The 16012-nt window shown below is 37.9% G+C and overlaps 1 protein-coding gene across 1 annotated transcript in view; it reads right to left on the reverse strand.

Moving 5' to 3' along the window:
• The window catches only part of ppp1r9a (protein phosphatase 1, regulatory subunit 9A), a 56730-nt gene that overhangs the window by 21853 nt on the left and 18865 nt on the right, over positions 1-16012 (reverse strand). The window contains 3 exon segments of the mRNA XM_034298367.2: positions 861-965; positions 2834-2954; positions 3575-3707. Of these exon segments, the coding sequence (XP_034154258.2) occupies positions 861-965; positions 2834-2954; positions 3575-3707 (359 nt within the window).

Consider the following 16012-nt stretch of genomic DNA (forward strand, 5'->3'; position numbering starts at 1 on the left):
GGGGGATACGGCACAGATGATTTTGGTGTAAAAATAATCTCTGTCATGCTGTGCTGTCCTGGTGTTTATGAAGAGTGTGTTTGCTTTCAGTGAAATCTTGCTTCACTAACACAAAGAGCCACTCTGTTCCGTGTCTGAAGGCGTCTCAATACACTAATGAGAACTGCGGCCTTTGTGTTTCTCACACACAGGAGAAGCAGAAAATAGCAGCTGAAATTCTGCAGTAATGTTCTACATTAGCATAAAAAGACAAGCCACTAGTAATAAGAAGGCATTTCAGAAGTGTGTGTGTACTCATGGTTTAACCCATATCCCATTTATCCTAAAATATTTAATATATACAGTACACCAGGGCATGTAAATTTTGGGGTGAAAATCAATTTTTACTATTACCTCTGATGAGGGGTAGTAAAAACATGTAATTTGGTATTAAAATACAAGAACAACTTTTGATTTTGGAATTGGACTGCCTTTAGCTTGGTAAGTTTTAACATTTTGTGCACTTTATAACGGCTGAAAAAAGTAAAAAATCCAAGTGTTCAATAATTTAACATTTATTCCCCAAAATTAAAAAAGTGTTAATTTCATTAAAGATATTTCTTTGAAAATATGAAATATAGGTGTCAATAAAATACTGGGCTAAAATTTGAAAATATTTATTATTATCAAGTAATGACTTACCAAGCAAGACATAATCGTATTTTAAAACTTAATGTGATTTGGAGCACCCCATTATGGTATATGCGCACTTTTATAAAACTGACACGCCCTAACAATACATACATATTTTATATTTGTATAATATAAATAATCCCAAATACTATTATATAATATTTTTTGGGATTACTTGGGGCTCTTACCTGACCACACCTTGGGTGTTTCTCAACACAGAGGCAGCGAAGCTCTGCGTCACACCCACAAGACTGGTGCCATCAACTTCCACAATCTGATCATTCACCTTAATCCTGGAGAACAGGAAAGCAGGAGAGGAGGTTCAAAAAATGTATATATACTTGGCCCAAATATTCAAGTCTGTATCCAGGATTGATTCTCAGCTTATCCTGGAAAAGTGTTATCATTACAGGTTTGTTCTGCAGACTGACCATACAATTTTATATGTCCCTTCTCTTGTAGCTTTCACACTAAATAAAATGTACCAAAATCTCAGGCTGGAGCACATTATGAGAGATCAGATGATGATGATGATGATGATGATGATGATGATGATAATGTTTGTACATTAATCCTCTTGTATAGCATTGTGCAAAAGTCTTAGGCACCCTATTTTTTATACATGTTTTATTGAGTCAGTACAAAAACATTTTATAGTTCCAAACATTACTTTTCCAGCAAAAAATAATGTTATAGAAAAATCTATGACAGCAAAGAAAGCAATATATTGCATAACAGACCACTTTTCAGACAAAAAACCATAATGAAGGCTGCTGGGATTTGCCTGCAAAAAAAAAAAAAATTTTTTTTTTAAAAAACGAGTCAGACAGTCTCCAGAAGAACAGTGGCAAGATTTGATGTTCAGTAAAAATTACCAGCTAATTTCCTTATATAACTGCACAAACTGTACCTGAGACTACTGATTTTTTTTAAGCAAAGGGCTATCACACCAAATATTGACTTTGTTTAGTTTATTACTGTTTACTGCTCTTTACAGTATCTTTTATGTAATTTATTTTACAACATATCTTTGCATGTGCCTAAAACTTTTGCACAGTACTGTAGCTGTCAGAGACATAACCACAGAGAACAATCCAAGGACTCAAAAGGCAGAGTCAATAGTAATAGTAAAATAGTAAATAGTACAGTATTTTCTTTTGACATGACTTTACTATTATAGCATGGAGATGTTAGGACAGGATGACACTATCATTGTAAATAGCTGGAAATTAAGCCTCTTCACTGCCACAAACATTTTCTATAAACTCTTGACTACTGCATTTGTCCTCTGTCTGCTTTCTGTTTAACTGCTGTGCTTTGTTCTTCTTTACTGTTTGATAAACTAGTGTCTCGATCCACTGGCCCCTTCTGAATACAAAGCTGCTGGCAAAATCCACTCTGTTATATAGAAAGGCAGGTGGCAGAGTGCTTGCAAGACAGAATCTTAATGTGTTCCTTATGAGTGTGGCATAAACACAGCTCGACCTTCAGCTTTGCCTTAATGTCGAGCTAGTAATCATCAGCTCTATGAGAAAGAGTGGAAATTACAGATAACTCAAAAAAGACCTCAGCAGATCTTGCCCAAAGTTGCGCTATTAAACCAGCACAGTGCCAGACGAAGACTAAATAAAGGGTGGAGGAAATTACATTCAGGCCTCCTACAATCGTAGACCTGAGGGCAATCTTTCCAGTCGCACAATAATCTTCTCCTGAAAGCATCTTCACTCATATTTCAGCAAGCTACTGTAGGCAACAAGAGACAGAAAGGTACTACTTGTGTCTTTTTTCTGGAATAAACTGGCACATTGATGTCTCCCAGGTCCCCACAACACTAATAGCATGCATGTTCTCATGTGGTTGGACTTGATCCCAATACCGTTAATATTCTCACGTAGCAAGCTCCTTAGCTCTGCTTTAATCCCACTGGTGGCAGTTAAAGTTACACAGGCTAAGAAGGTAACCTGCTACAAGATGGCCTGCCCTCCCTTTGTCTCTACGTGCACTGCACCATAAAGCCTTTCTTCTAATCTCAGCAAGCTGAGAAAAAATGTCTGGGAAAGGGTGCAGTGGTGCAGATCAGAGGTTATGAATCCGTACTTATCCCCCACCTCTCTCTAGGCTCTTTTCACCATCCATCTCTTTGTCTCTCCCAAGTCCTTACCTTCCATCTCTCTCTGCTGCTCCACCTTCAATAACAGTCTTAACAAAGATGCCCAGCTTCTCCAAGCCTGCGTCTGCACCTACTCCCATGCCAATAATGCTGATCCCCAGACCATCCTCATCTGCACAGAAAAAAGTAAATAAATAAAATAAAACATAGACATCATCATGTAGCAGTGGTGGCTGGTTGTGATATTCGATGAGAGGCTAAAATCTAATATCAGTCAATAAAGCATTGCATTAAATCATGAGGTCACATCGATGGCATAATAAGAATGATTAGGGGCAAACTATTACACACACACACACACACAATAGGCAGCTAGGAAGAAAAAAAAAAGAAAATGGAGGGCAAATAATTCATATAAATACTTCATTATTTAATTTTCTTACAACTGTTTTGTTGCTGAATTTTTAGGAATATTAAATAAATAAGTAAATAAATAAATAAATGTAAAGGAGGGCAAATATGTTTGAGGGCAAATATACATAATGCATCATGTAAACCCTGTAAATAGTTAATTTGAGACTTCTAGGACGAAAAGTAAGTCAGACACCCACAGTGACCTTTACACAACAACAGAGTAATTATGTGTACATTACCCTATAACATTCTCTAGGATTTCCTGACTGGGATTTCAATGATTTATAAATATTTTAATATGTATAATTTAAATGTAGCCCCACCCATGTTAACTCTATTAGTAAATCATCAGTATGGTGTTGTAGAAAAAAAAATCACCCTTTTCCAGCTCCACTGGGAAAAGTTCCAGTTTCTCCACTCTCTTCTCCAGTTCATACTCTGCTGAGGACGCCACTGGATCCACCTCCTCGTTCCTGCGATCATAATCCTCGTTTGAATAGGTATTAAATACCTGGACAGAAAAACAAGCAACCATTACCTCACCACTGAGGTCAGTTAAAAGCACAACCATGACTGTGTTTATTCCAGCCTCCGAAAGTGTGGCATGTGTGGTGCAGTAAATCACTGAGGGGTTGCAGGTACTGCTGTTTTAAGATCTATGGAGCAGCTCATAAAACAATCATACTATGTCTTCAGTTCCAGCGAGCAATGGTCTACTTTAAATGTTCGACACTAAAAATGACTAGTGGTAAAAAGGAATTATGAGCACTGGACTGATTTGGGGAAACGAAAAATGTTGTCACTGTTGATTTGTTCACTGAATTGGCCCCATAACAAAACTCAGCATCTGAAACACAGTCACTTCCCATCCTGTCAGGGTAAGTGATGGTGCTGAGCAGTGGAGCGTGAAGGACCGGTCATGCAGAGAAACCTCACCCACCCATGGCATCTCACACTGACCTCACCCTCATGCCACAGCAGAGGCTGCCAGCTTCTTGCTCACCTGCAGCCAGTTGCACCAGCTGATCCTACATCAGAGTGTAAACGGGGCCCTAAACCATATTTTAAGGTACGTCATTATTAGTAGTGCATAAAGTTAAAAAAGTAGTGCATAAACTTTGTGGCACAAAATGACATTTTCACCATCACCAGCCAATCAGAAATATGCTTTGACATAAACCAGAAATACTACATCCATGCTCATGATGCAGAGAAGTGGATAGCAGCCATCTTTATTGGTGTATTTCCATCAAGCAAGGTCAGTTTGTCATTGTATTTTTAACCACAGAAAAATGGATAAATTGATGACATAAATTATCAAACTCTTGTATTTACTTATGTTGTTCTGCTGCTTTGGCTCTCGTGAAACAAATATAACAAACCATAGCCACAAAAAACAACAAGGTGGCTACGAACCCCAAAATTACTCTGCATTTTATTACGCCAAACATTATAACAAATGTAACATAATAGTAAAATTTTCAATTTATGACCTTGCCAATAATTTCAGTTTGATCTAGGACATTTTGCGCTAGCTAAGTAAAGAGCTGTCTACGCTGGCGGACATAAACATAGCCTGTTTATGTATATTTCAGTGTGGAGGCCATCCATTTATCCATAAAGGAAAAGGTTTATGACCTAAAGAACATACTGAAACTTGGTACAACTGTTAAAGTTTTAACTTTGACTGCTGGCCATTAATGAACACATCCTAATAGAAATGAGCTTTTTACATTAATATAAAACTGAAGTTGGCTAGAATACTGTGTTTTTATTGTAACATCCTGAAGTTGTTATTATAATAAAACTGCATTTGTGTATTGCTCTTGTCTTACACTTTATGTAGTCCTGTAAATCCATGTTTTATCTTGCATGTTGCACCATGGGCCAAGATGCACTCTTTTTAACCCACTAAATACACACATGTGAAAAGGTAAAAAAAAATAATGCCTTTAAAAATGAAACAAAAAAAGTTTATAGATATAAAAACAGTAAAAAACTACATTAAATCAATGCTACCCTTTCCCTTTAAACCTGCATCAATTCTCTAAGGTACACTGTTGTGCAGTTTTATTAGGAACTGTCCACTAGTCTACCATTTTAAAGAATCCACCTCATTTTTTTCTGCAGACTTTGGCTCTCATTTGTTTCTGTCCTAGACAGACACAATTATGTTCAGCTCAGCACTCGTGATGTGTTACAGAACCCCTTGTTCTTTTCACTGAAGGTAGTTCTTTATAGTTGACACATTAATGCTTGGACATATAACACATACTCTTCTGCGCACAAGAAATTAAATAAACACTTAAAACTAAATTTATGCAAGAAAAAAAGGTTGCCTAAGACTTTTACACAGTACTGTATATGAATGTACTGTATGGGATGACTTGGGAAAAAAAAACATGAAATTAACACAGAACGCATGAGATGGGAAAAATAATAAATTCTGCTTCAGTGTCATAATCTGATTTTTATATAGGCTCATGCATAAACTTTTATTAAAAAAAATGGCAACAGTATCAAACATTTACTATTAAAAGCAAATACTGAAGCCTAGGGCAGATTATATGGTCAAAATACTGTATATCATGATACTTAACGTTATTCAAAACTCATACAGAATGGCAATTATAAAAGGAAAACTAAATCTTTGTGAAACCTAATAGCTGCTTGCTCTCAGATCCTAGTGGGACTGTAAATGAGTGCTTTATTTATGACTCATAGACAGCAAAAGTATTAACTGTAATTCATAAATATGTGGTGTGTCTAAAGTGTCTAATTACTTTAATCTAACTACTTCAATTTCAGTAAAATACAGTCGCTTCTAATACTTCATAATTCAATAAACATTTATTTCTAATTTATAATTTAACATTTAATACCTTGTGCCTATTCCTTAGTTTCCTTGAGCTTCACATTTTAGAGTATTTAAAATAAAGTCAATTAAACAAAAGTGTAAAAATATAGGCTGTTTAGAAATTTTTGACTGACAGTGTAGATCACAATACATAGTTTTGCTGGGGTTTTGCCAACAAAATATTTCCGTGACATTATGAAAAAGCTTATTTATATTCAGTACTTACTGATAATAAATGTATTTAATCAGGAACAAGAGATGAAATTAAACAATTGGTTGAGCTTCCATCTGTTGAAGTTGAAGTTACTACCATAATACTACAGTAGATTGGTATCATTATAAGAAATCTATAATTGTAAGAAAAGTATTGATATAATATATAGTAAGAGTGACAGGTTCTTCCTTCCTGTAGCGGATCCCATGGCGACAGTGCTTATGTTTTTGTTTTGGTCCTGTCTTCGTTCACCTGTCCTGTCACTGGATACTTCCCTGAATGTGTTCACCTGTTCCGTGTTAGCTTATTTATTAGTTTGTCTATTTATACCTTTCTCTGTCTTGTCATTTAGTCTTATGCATTTATGTCTTTAAGTCTGAGCAGTGTTTCTCTAGTGCCATATTTCATGATTTTGATTCTCATCTCTACTTTTGATTATGATCACGGATAATTCTAGTCTGTTACGCTTAACTGTGTATTGACCCACAGCGTGGACTTTGATGATGCTTCTTGGTTGTCCCTAAATAAAAAAACACAACTCAAACACCTGCACTTGTGTCCTGTCTCATTTGCGCACATTTTACAAATACCATGTCACATCACCCAGACGTGAATAAGCCTCATGATGGATGACAACTATATTATATTTAAAACCAGCTAATGGTCACGTTGGAACAATATATAAATAAAGAAATCAAAATTTGAGATCCATCATCAAAATGCATAATAAATCGATTTATAATTACATCCTGAGGTCCCTAGGTTGCCGGCCCTAACAAAAACGGACACATTCCCCAACAACTGCTGATGGTGGGTGAGCTCTTGGTTATCATCTATCAGCACATTAGTGTTGCACATTTACTTCAAGGCAACTGCCAGCCATGTCAAGCTGTCACTATCACCAGAATCACCAGCTTCATTTAAACTCTGACAAATCATAATAGTGTCCCTGGTACCTCGTCCATGAAGAAAACAAATTAGTCTGTGACATGTGACGTATGTTCATTAGAGAAGTAAATCATCCTATGCAGGACGTGTTCTAAAAATGGATGATGTGAAAGCACTCAAAATGAAGAAATTGGAGCAAGGATTGAAGGAGTGGCTTTGCAAATGGGTGATATGAGAAGAGGTGTCGTCTCTGTGAATTTCCCATCATCAATAATGCAGCCTGATCAAGCAGCATGCATTATTGAGCAGCCACATTGCAGAACAATAGATGAGCTGTTACAGTGTGTATAAGCCCGTTCATTTGCTTCAGTCTCTCTCCAAGTTTGGAAGGAGCTGAAACAGGCTGTACCAATATTTGTAGGAAGACAGACACATGGATGAAGACAGTGAACAGCTATAAATGTCCATAATCCTGAAGCAAAAAAATTGTTTCCTGTATATGACAATACAATTTTTCACCTTTCTGTCAAGAAAATGCTTTCAAAATCATGACAGATGGAGGATGATGCAGGGTTCACATGTCCTATAGCATGCCAAGGAGCTTTTAAATACAGTGAGAGTGAGAAAAAGAGAGAAGGCACAAGTGTGAAAAAAGAACAAGACAGATAGAGTGAGAAAGAGCATGTGTGTAGGTGTGTGAGATACAGTGATGAGGAATCATGAAGCAGTGCTCCCGAGAGGAAACGCTGCTCCAGTGGCGTGGTCAAATGCGATTCTTGCATTCGCTGAGTCGACAGGCTCTCCTGTCAGTGGAGGAGTACCAGAACATTCCACACACTATTAAGTAAATTTCCCTGTTCTCTGCTGGGCCTGGCTACACCCACAATGCCCACATCCAACTAAAAATGGCATTCTGCCTCACTGTTGTCTGGCTGCCAGACGTAGCATCTGTAAGGAGGCTCACCAGTCTGCCAGAGACATAATGGGCACTGATATGAAGTGTGAGCTCTTCTGTGGGATGCCTGAATATTTAATGACCATTATGGTCCTAGTTCACATCGGTTCAAACATTTCAAAGTGGCACAGACGTACATTTGTGTTTTTCAAGTTTCTATCTAACGCACTATGGCTGTAACACAATCTGTATCTGCTAGAATTTAAATCCAAAGTAGGTGGGATCTAAACCGGAAGGGTTTTTTTTCCCTCAGTTTCTTTTTTAATGAACTATACCACTATGCCCCAGGAAACACAGTAAAACACTGGGATTTCCCACAACATAAACAAACTGATAGCCTAATTTAAACCATCATGACTCTGACCAGGCAGGTACTTAGGAGGAATAAAGGAATGATGCATCACGCATCATGCAGCACCACACGTTCGTGGGCTTTGCTTTCCAGCAAGCTTCATATCTGACCACTCACTCGCACCCGTATGAAAGTAAAAACCTTCGGCTTGTGTGACTTTTTTTCAGTCTCAATATGAGTTGCACCCCTCTAGCACACTAAAGATTCTTTAACCCTTCTGAGTGACCTCTTAAAGGTTCTATATAGAAACAGAGTGTTCGTGGAAGCACTCTTTCCAAGCTGAACCCTTTACAAACCTTTCCACTTTTCATACTGATGCAACAAAGGCTCTACAAAAATCTCTTAGACCTGTAACGCAATGTGGATTTTAGCAATTGCTGAATTTTACCTGCATTGATTCCAGGAAGACTCCTTTATGTAATGTGTAGTCAGTGAGAGCCCTTTATTTTGATTTTGAAGAAGTATTTTGCGGTTTCAACAATTTCAAACAATTATGATCATTTTTCATTTTTTCTGGATATTGCAGAGGCACAGCTGTCTAACAATTTGCTGCAGCTGGAATATTTCACCCTAAAATGCATGTCTTGAGCTGTAAATACTTAGGCTGTAAAAAATATTGAATGCCAATCAAGGGTAATATTAAATATGTAAATATGACATTATCAATGAATTAATCTTATTCTTCCTGTAGAGGTCACAAAGAGCTCGAAGGAGATGGCATCTTAATTGGAGACATTGCTCATTTAGATGACCGCATTTTAAATGGATAAAATTAAAATGATTTGAATATATTTGCAACATATTAAACTCCTGTTACATGTTATTAATGTTTGCCCTATTAGATGTTCTTGATGTTTGCCCTCTTCTCATTTGTATATTTCTCTTACTTTATATTATCTCATATTGCATTTCACAGCAAAGAAAAAAAGTGAAATTTTCTGGGCTTAAAGTGCTCAGTTTTAAAGGCAGTTCTCTATATGCTATAGTAAAACCCCTTCTCCGACAACTCTACTCAAGAAATATTTGGCAACCTTTGAGGCAGAAACTGAACACAGGTAACTGTACTAATATGAACGTGCCAAAATTCAAGTTTAGTGACTGAGTAACCTGACTCTAAACACAGAGAACTTTCTCACTGTAAGTATTGACATATCTTTTGAACCTAATTCGCCAACTCTGAATACAGGTCTTAGAAAAAGGTGTCGCCTTTGATAAGAAAATTATCTCTTGTAAGATTCTACACAGAACCTTCAAAACGTCTCCTTTAGGGTGCTAGGTGCATGTGTATGTGTTTGAGTGGCATGTAATTGATTCTGAGTTTCCAAACTGGGACTTTCATGTACATTTTGCCCAAATCCCTAACTATAGCTTTTATACATAAACATGCAAAGGTATACCATAGAATTGCCTTGACTTTATTTTTAGAAACATTTTAAAGAATTTAAAAGAAAAACACATTGCTGTGCATGCCTTTAAGCCATCGCTAACTATTTTCAGTAATCAAAACTGCCTAACTGCTCTTCATAAGGAGTTTCAAACTTGGTTGCTGTTGAGCTGAACACAGTCTAATCCAGCTTCAGGCAAACTGTATAATATTTCCATCTAGTATTTTTATATTCCTCTTACAATTTACAAGGTATGCCTTTCTCCTACTCCCTCTTTATGTTATTTCCCATTGGCTGCATTGTCATCAATACAGCTGTAAATCGACACTTGACAAATGTGAATAAGAGAGTGATCTTTATTAATTCCATCTGGAGGGTACAGCATGGCTGATTTGCATATTTGATTTTATGCTGTGTGAAACTGTTATGTGAGCATCTCATATTGTCGGTTGCCTTTGGCCGTCTCTCTTTCTCTTTCTCTGTTCCAAGAAAGATCCTCCCTAAACTGCATGGGCAAGTCATACAGTAGCAGCACCACCATCCATCTCTTCACTCCCACTCTCTTCATTATGCCTCTCTCCTTTCACTCCTCCTCTCGCCTGTCCCAATACTCAGCCATTAGTATTCATCTAACGCAGCGCTGAGCCAGGGCGCCTTTTGACCACATTGCTGGGGCCCAGGCCAAAGATTAACTGGGAGGTGGGAGAGGGAAACGAGAGACAGCAAGGCAGGAATGATGGAAGAAGCAGAAGAGAGGAAAGAGCTGGGTGGGGTGGAGGGCAGCAAGTGCATCTGTATCGATGTCCAACACTGAAGGACACCTCAGTTTGGCCAGCCATCACTGATCACATTAAACTGGGCTCCTTCAGTGTCACCTCACACTCATCCAAACCTCCATGGCGGACACCCGAATACCCTGCTTTAGCGAGACATTTGCATTGCATCTGCACAAACCACTTGCCACATTAACATTCTTAAGCACTTCCTCTTGGCCATACAATGCTGACTCACGCCAGATGAATATGACATCATCTTAAAAGGTCTACTGATCTTTAGCGAATTACTGCACTGACATGAGACATGGCCTGAAATAGTGTTTTTTTAAACGACAAGTCACACACACAGAAAAACCAAATGACGGTATTGTAGATTATGTCATTACTATTCATATTGCTAATACTTTGCCACTACTATCTCTAATGATATTTGTATCAATAATGCCGTATTAATTTCTTAACCTTTTTTGTCTTGTTGTGTCTTACATCTGTCGCACCTCTCAGTGTTTTAGTGTTGGTTTTCTAGTTTGTATTAGTCTGTATCATCCTCCTTTTATACAGGATCTGGTTGAAGCACACAAGCACACTGATTGAAAACCAAAGGTCAGTTTACTAGCTATGGTGCTAATATTCAATCTCACCTTAACCAGATTTAAAGCTACAATGCACAGGATCTTTTGTTAAAGTTTTTTTAAAACTCATTATTGATTTAGGGGAGAGATGAAATACTAATGGTGTTCCTGAGCTGCTCTGAGTCACCCTAATAAGACTATAATTAACAGTAATAAACATTCAGAGCTGTAGAGTTCGAACTGGCCAGAGTTTTCAAACACATAGGTCAGCTACATATTTTGTGCATGATGACGTCGGACATAAGTATGGCCAAAGACCCACCCCCAAATTTCATAGAGCCACAGACACAACAGAAAGAAGCCTCTCAACAAGGTCTTGCTGGCTGTGTGGTGTATTGTGTGTTTGTAAACTGAGCAAAATTATACCGTAGCACTGACAATCAGGTCAATGATTGACAAACACAGCACTGCCAGATCACAATAAAACACAAACAGCCAATGGTAGCAAGCTAACCAGGCAATATTAGCAAACTGAATAAAAGACAATCTCTTGTTACAAGACAGAGGGGTTGCTTAGTCACCCAGTACTTTATAACTATGACACACTGTTGCGTACAATAAAGTTTTTTTTTTTAATTATTCTTACAACACTTGTGTAATACTGGAGAAATTATGATAATGGTAGGAGGTAATTACATCTTCCAAGGTACAAATGCTTGGGCCGCAAACCAAACGATATATTCCCATAGGCATTTTATTTTGTGTTGGAAATGGTTTGGAATCTGCTTTTGTGTTGGTTTCAGTCCTGTTCCTGACCCTCTCTTGGTTTGTTTCTCTAAAGTATGCACTTGTTCTGTGTTTAGCCTTTAATTAGTTTGGCTATTTAAATTCTGTTTTCTCCATTCAATTTGCGAAGTCTTGCCAAGTGTGTCATGCAGTGATGAGAGTTGGTTCCCTGTCTATTGTTTCCAGTTTTCCAACTCTCACTTGTATTATTGTTTCTGAATATGGATTATTATTTGGTTACGTTGCCTACATATGTACTGTCCCCCCAGTGATTCTTGGATTTCCCAAAATAAATACTTTGTTGAGCTCACATACTTGTGTTCTGCCTCTACAGACATGTTACAGTCAGATTAAATGATGCAGCAATAGCATTTTTCGTATCAACGAGGGCAAAGCTCCAAAATCATTTATCCAGCAGATATACAATTAACCTTAACTGCTTGATTGCTTGCTTGCTTGCTTGCTTGATTGATTGATTGATTGATTGATTAATCGCAAAGAAAACACACTCATCAAATCCTGAGTAGTGCAGGCCTTAGTGCAGCTCTGGAAACTTGCCAACTTCCCATAGCAGGCATAAATTTTAATATATGAATATATTAATATCTGTATGCCCATATTCTGCATACAGACCCAATCCTTCAGTTTAGCCTGGTGTGGGAAACTCAAATTTATTTATCTTTTTCCCCCTGAAGCAAACTGCTGATTCTGACTGCAACTTATTTCCCCAGGAATACACTTTCTGCCACTCTTTAATCTTGGGCTTGAGGCAGTACCACTGAGTGCCTTTACAACCAGCAAACATTTCACTAACACAGTGAGAGAGAGTCCCTGGGCACAGCCTTAAACAAGAAACTCTGAAAATGACAAACAACTGCTTTCTTCATGTCTCACTCCAATGCATCTCATATAGCAAACAATAAAGTCTGCAGTCTCTGGATATACTTTATATTCATTTCTGAAACGGACCAGCATTATGAAGGTGGGATTTACCATAACAAAAGCACAACGGAAGTATTAGATTTCCTTAATTGCAGTATAGAAAGTTCTTCCTTCTGTCAAGATGAACTGCAACAATCTTCCCCCTGGACATGGTGCTTATACAGCTATTTAAAATGGCTCTCTACTATTTCTCTAAAGCATATGAAGGCTATGTTTTATTTAATTAGGAACACAGAGGGAGCTTTGAATGCTGACTGGGAATTATTTTTGTGTCGCACTGTGTAAACTGAGCTCAGTACAACTGAGTGTACAGCCTGCTCATATAGCCATAGGGTCGAATAACAATGCAGGACAGTGTGTCAAGCCTGAACAGAGTCTTGTTTTTTTATTTGTACTCACAGCAGAGTGAAAACAATGCCTGTCTCTCTGAAAAAGCCTGAACTCGAGGTAGAAGTGGGAGCACTCGCTCCTGACACAGCCAGCCAGGATCATTCCTGCCCAGACGAACCACAGACGTATCTTCTGTTTCACAAATTGATAAGAATTCAACTCCACTTGGGGTCAGGTATAATGTACAGCAAGAAAGGCAAACCTTTGCTACAGGATTCCAACGTGAAATTTAATGCAATTGGAATGAAATGGAAATATTAAGGGAAAATTCCTCCTAAGTTTGCTGAAAATCAATTATAGTGTAAAAGCTATTCAGGCTCTTCCCCCCTGGAAATATTAAAAACCCTTTCTTACAGGCCTGGACTTTGCTCAGGGACAAATAAAAAACTGCAATTCCTGACAAATTTGTTCTGTTCACTTTTGCTTCCTTTCAAATCCTGTATATTATTATTAAAAGAGTACTCCTGTATTTTTCAACCCAATCCCTATGTACCACCTCTGTAGCATATGGGTAATTTTCTCTGTACTCACGTGTAATAGAAAAACCATTTACTCAAAACTCATAACAGAAGTCCAAGGGCAGTTGTTAGGGCAATCAATAAAGATTTATGCAAAACACATACTTCTGCAGGATGTCTTCCTGAAATCTTCAAGTAAAGGTCTTTTTAAATAAAACTAGCTATTCGGTAGGAATAGGCAATGACTGCCTGTAATGCTTAGACCTTTACTGTTAGATTGTAATAAGAGTACTTCTGAATGCTCGTTATATGTAGGGGTTTATTTGGTATTCATGAGGTGCCAACAATGTGGCGAAAAATCGTTTCATTTAGATGTTATTATATAGTTCTTAAAACTGATGTAACTGAAATGTGATTGGGTGGCACGGTGCCACAGAGGGTAGTGTTGCCATCTCACAGCTCCAGAGTGACTGGTTCTATCCAGAACTCAGATTAGTGTCTGTGTGGGTTAATGCATGTTCTCCACATGTCCATGTGGGTTTCCTCTGTGTTCTTCAGTTTCCTCTCACCTCCCAAACATGCACGTAGGTGGATTAGCTACTCTAAATTTCCCATAGGTCAGGCTTGAGACGACTGAAGATAGTATGTATCCGATATATTCCACCAATCCGTTATCAGGTTGGTCAATTTAAAACTCTGTCAGAAAACACATCACTGATGCATCTTAGTTTCCCTCGTCATTGCTAGTCTTCCACGCAACTTCACTCACCACAGAGCACATGCCTGAGTAGTTCATACGATTTACTTCAATTTCATAGTTACAGCTAATAACCCGTTAGGGTTATTTTACAATCTTGACTTCAGTTTTGCAAGCATTACTGACCTTGTTAACGGGTAAGTAATCTAAATGCTAATGCTAGCGGCTAGCAGCTACAGCAAACTTTTTTTTGTTGTTGTAATAACGTAAAGTGCACGACACACGTTATGTCTGGACACGCCCCTTCTTTTGGCCAGAGTCAGCATTGCATGTCCTGCTCACACACGCTGGTTGCAGCCTACCCCTCCAGTGCCATGAGATAGTGAAGGGGCATGACAGTATACTGCATACAATCTCACAAGCCTACCACAGGTATGAAAGTGTGTGCCTGCAATGGACTGGCGTCTCATCCAGGGTGTATTCCCACTTTGCACCCAGTGTTCCTGGGACTGGCACAGATCCACCATGACTCTGACCAGATTACTGAAGATGAATAAATGAATGTGATTAAAACAAATTTTCAATAATCTGTTTCTCTCCCAAGAGCTTAATTACACAATAAAACTTGCATTTGGGTGGAAAGACTTTAACCTTCCCATGATCCTTGTTTATCAGTTTTGGCATCTAAATATAACCCTTAATACAGTTAAGCCTTTAAACGAACAAAATGAACATTTATTCTAGTGATCATATGTACAGTATATATACAGCAGTTAACAAAAACTTCACTGAAGGAAAACATTCTACACTTTTAAAATGAAAGCCTTTCTCTATAAATTCATTACTGTTATCACGATTATGCCATGCTATTATTAATGTTTCCATCAAATTATAGGACCAGAGATCAGTTCATAATCCAAAGCTGGGGGAAGTGCCCTCATACATCTTCTATGGAAAATATTCTGAAAGGCCTCTCTGCATGCATGCATCTCATCCTCTGAGCCCGAGTGACAAAATCTGTTGCAAATGCACAAAACCATGACTCACGAAGACCTAGTACATTTCATGAGCCTTCTAAAAATGGAGTATTCATAGCAGGATGTTAGCATACCCCATGCAAAAAATACTATAAAGCGAGTCCAAGATACCGTTCTCCTGCAAAGAAAAAATTAGGAGATTGAGTATTTTGAAACATAAATGCATTTCTTACAGGTGTATTTTAATTTCATTTTATATCCAAAACTGACAATTAGCAGACACAAAGGCAGCAGTTCAGCCTCACTGAATCAGACTACAGCGTATCCTTTTTCAATCAAATTAAGGCTGCCGTCTCAAGTGCTCTGCACAAACTGTGAAGTGTTAAGTCAAGACAAATTTACACTACAGAAACTCTCTCAGAGAACAAAACCAATTCCAATAAAGCACTTCAGATCTCACTGCACATCCTTCACCTGTGGCGATAACACACAGGAAACACATCTATTTTGTTTATACAATGATGCATGAAATAAATGGCACAAAGACTGGAGATAATCTGTAAGAAA

The sequence above is a fragment of the Pangasianodon hypophthalmus genome, chromosome 23, assembly GCF_027358585.1.
Source record: "Pangasianodon hypophthalmus isolate fPanHyp1 chromosome 23, fPanHyp1.pri, whole genome shotgun sequence".
NCBI lineage: Eukaryota > Metazoa > Chordata > Actinopteri > Siluriformes > Pangasiidae > Pangasianodon > Pangasianodon hypophthalmus.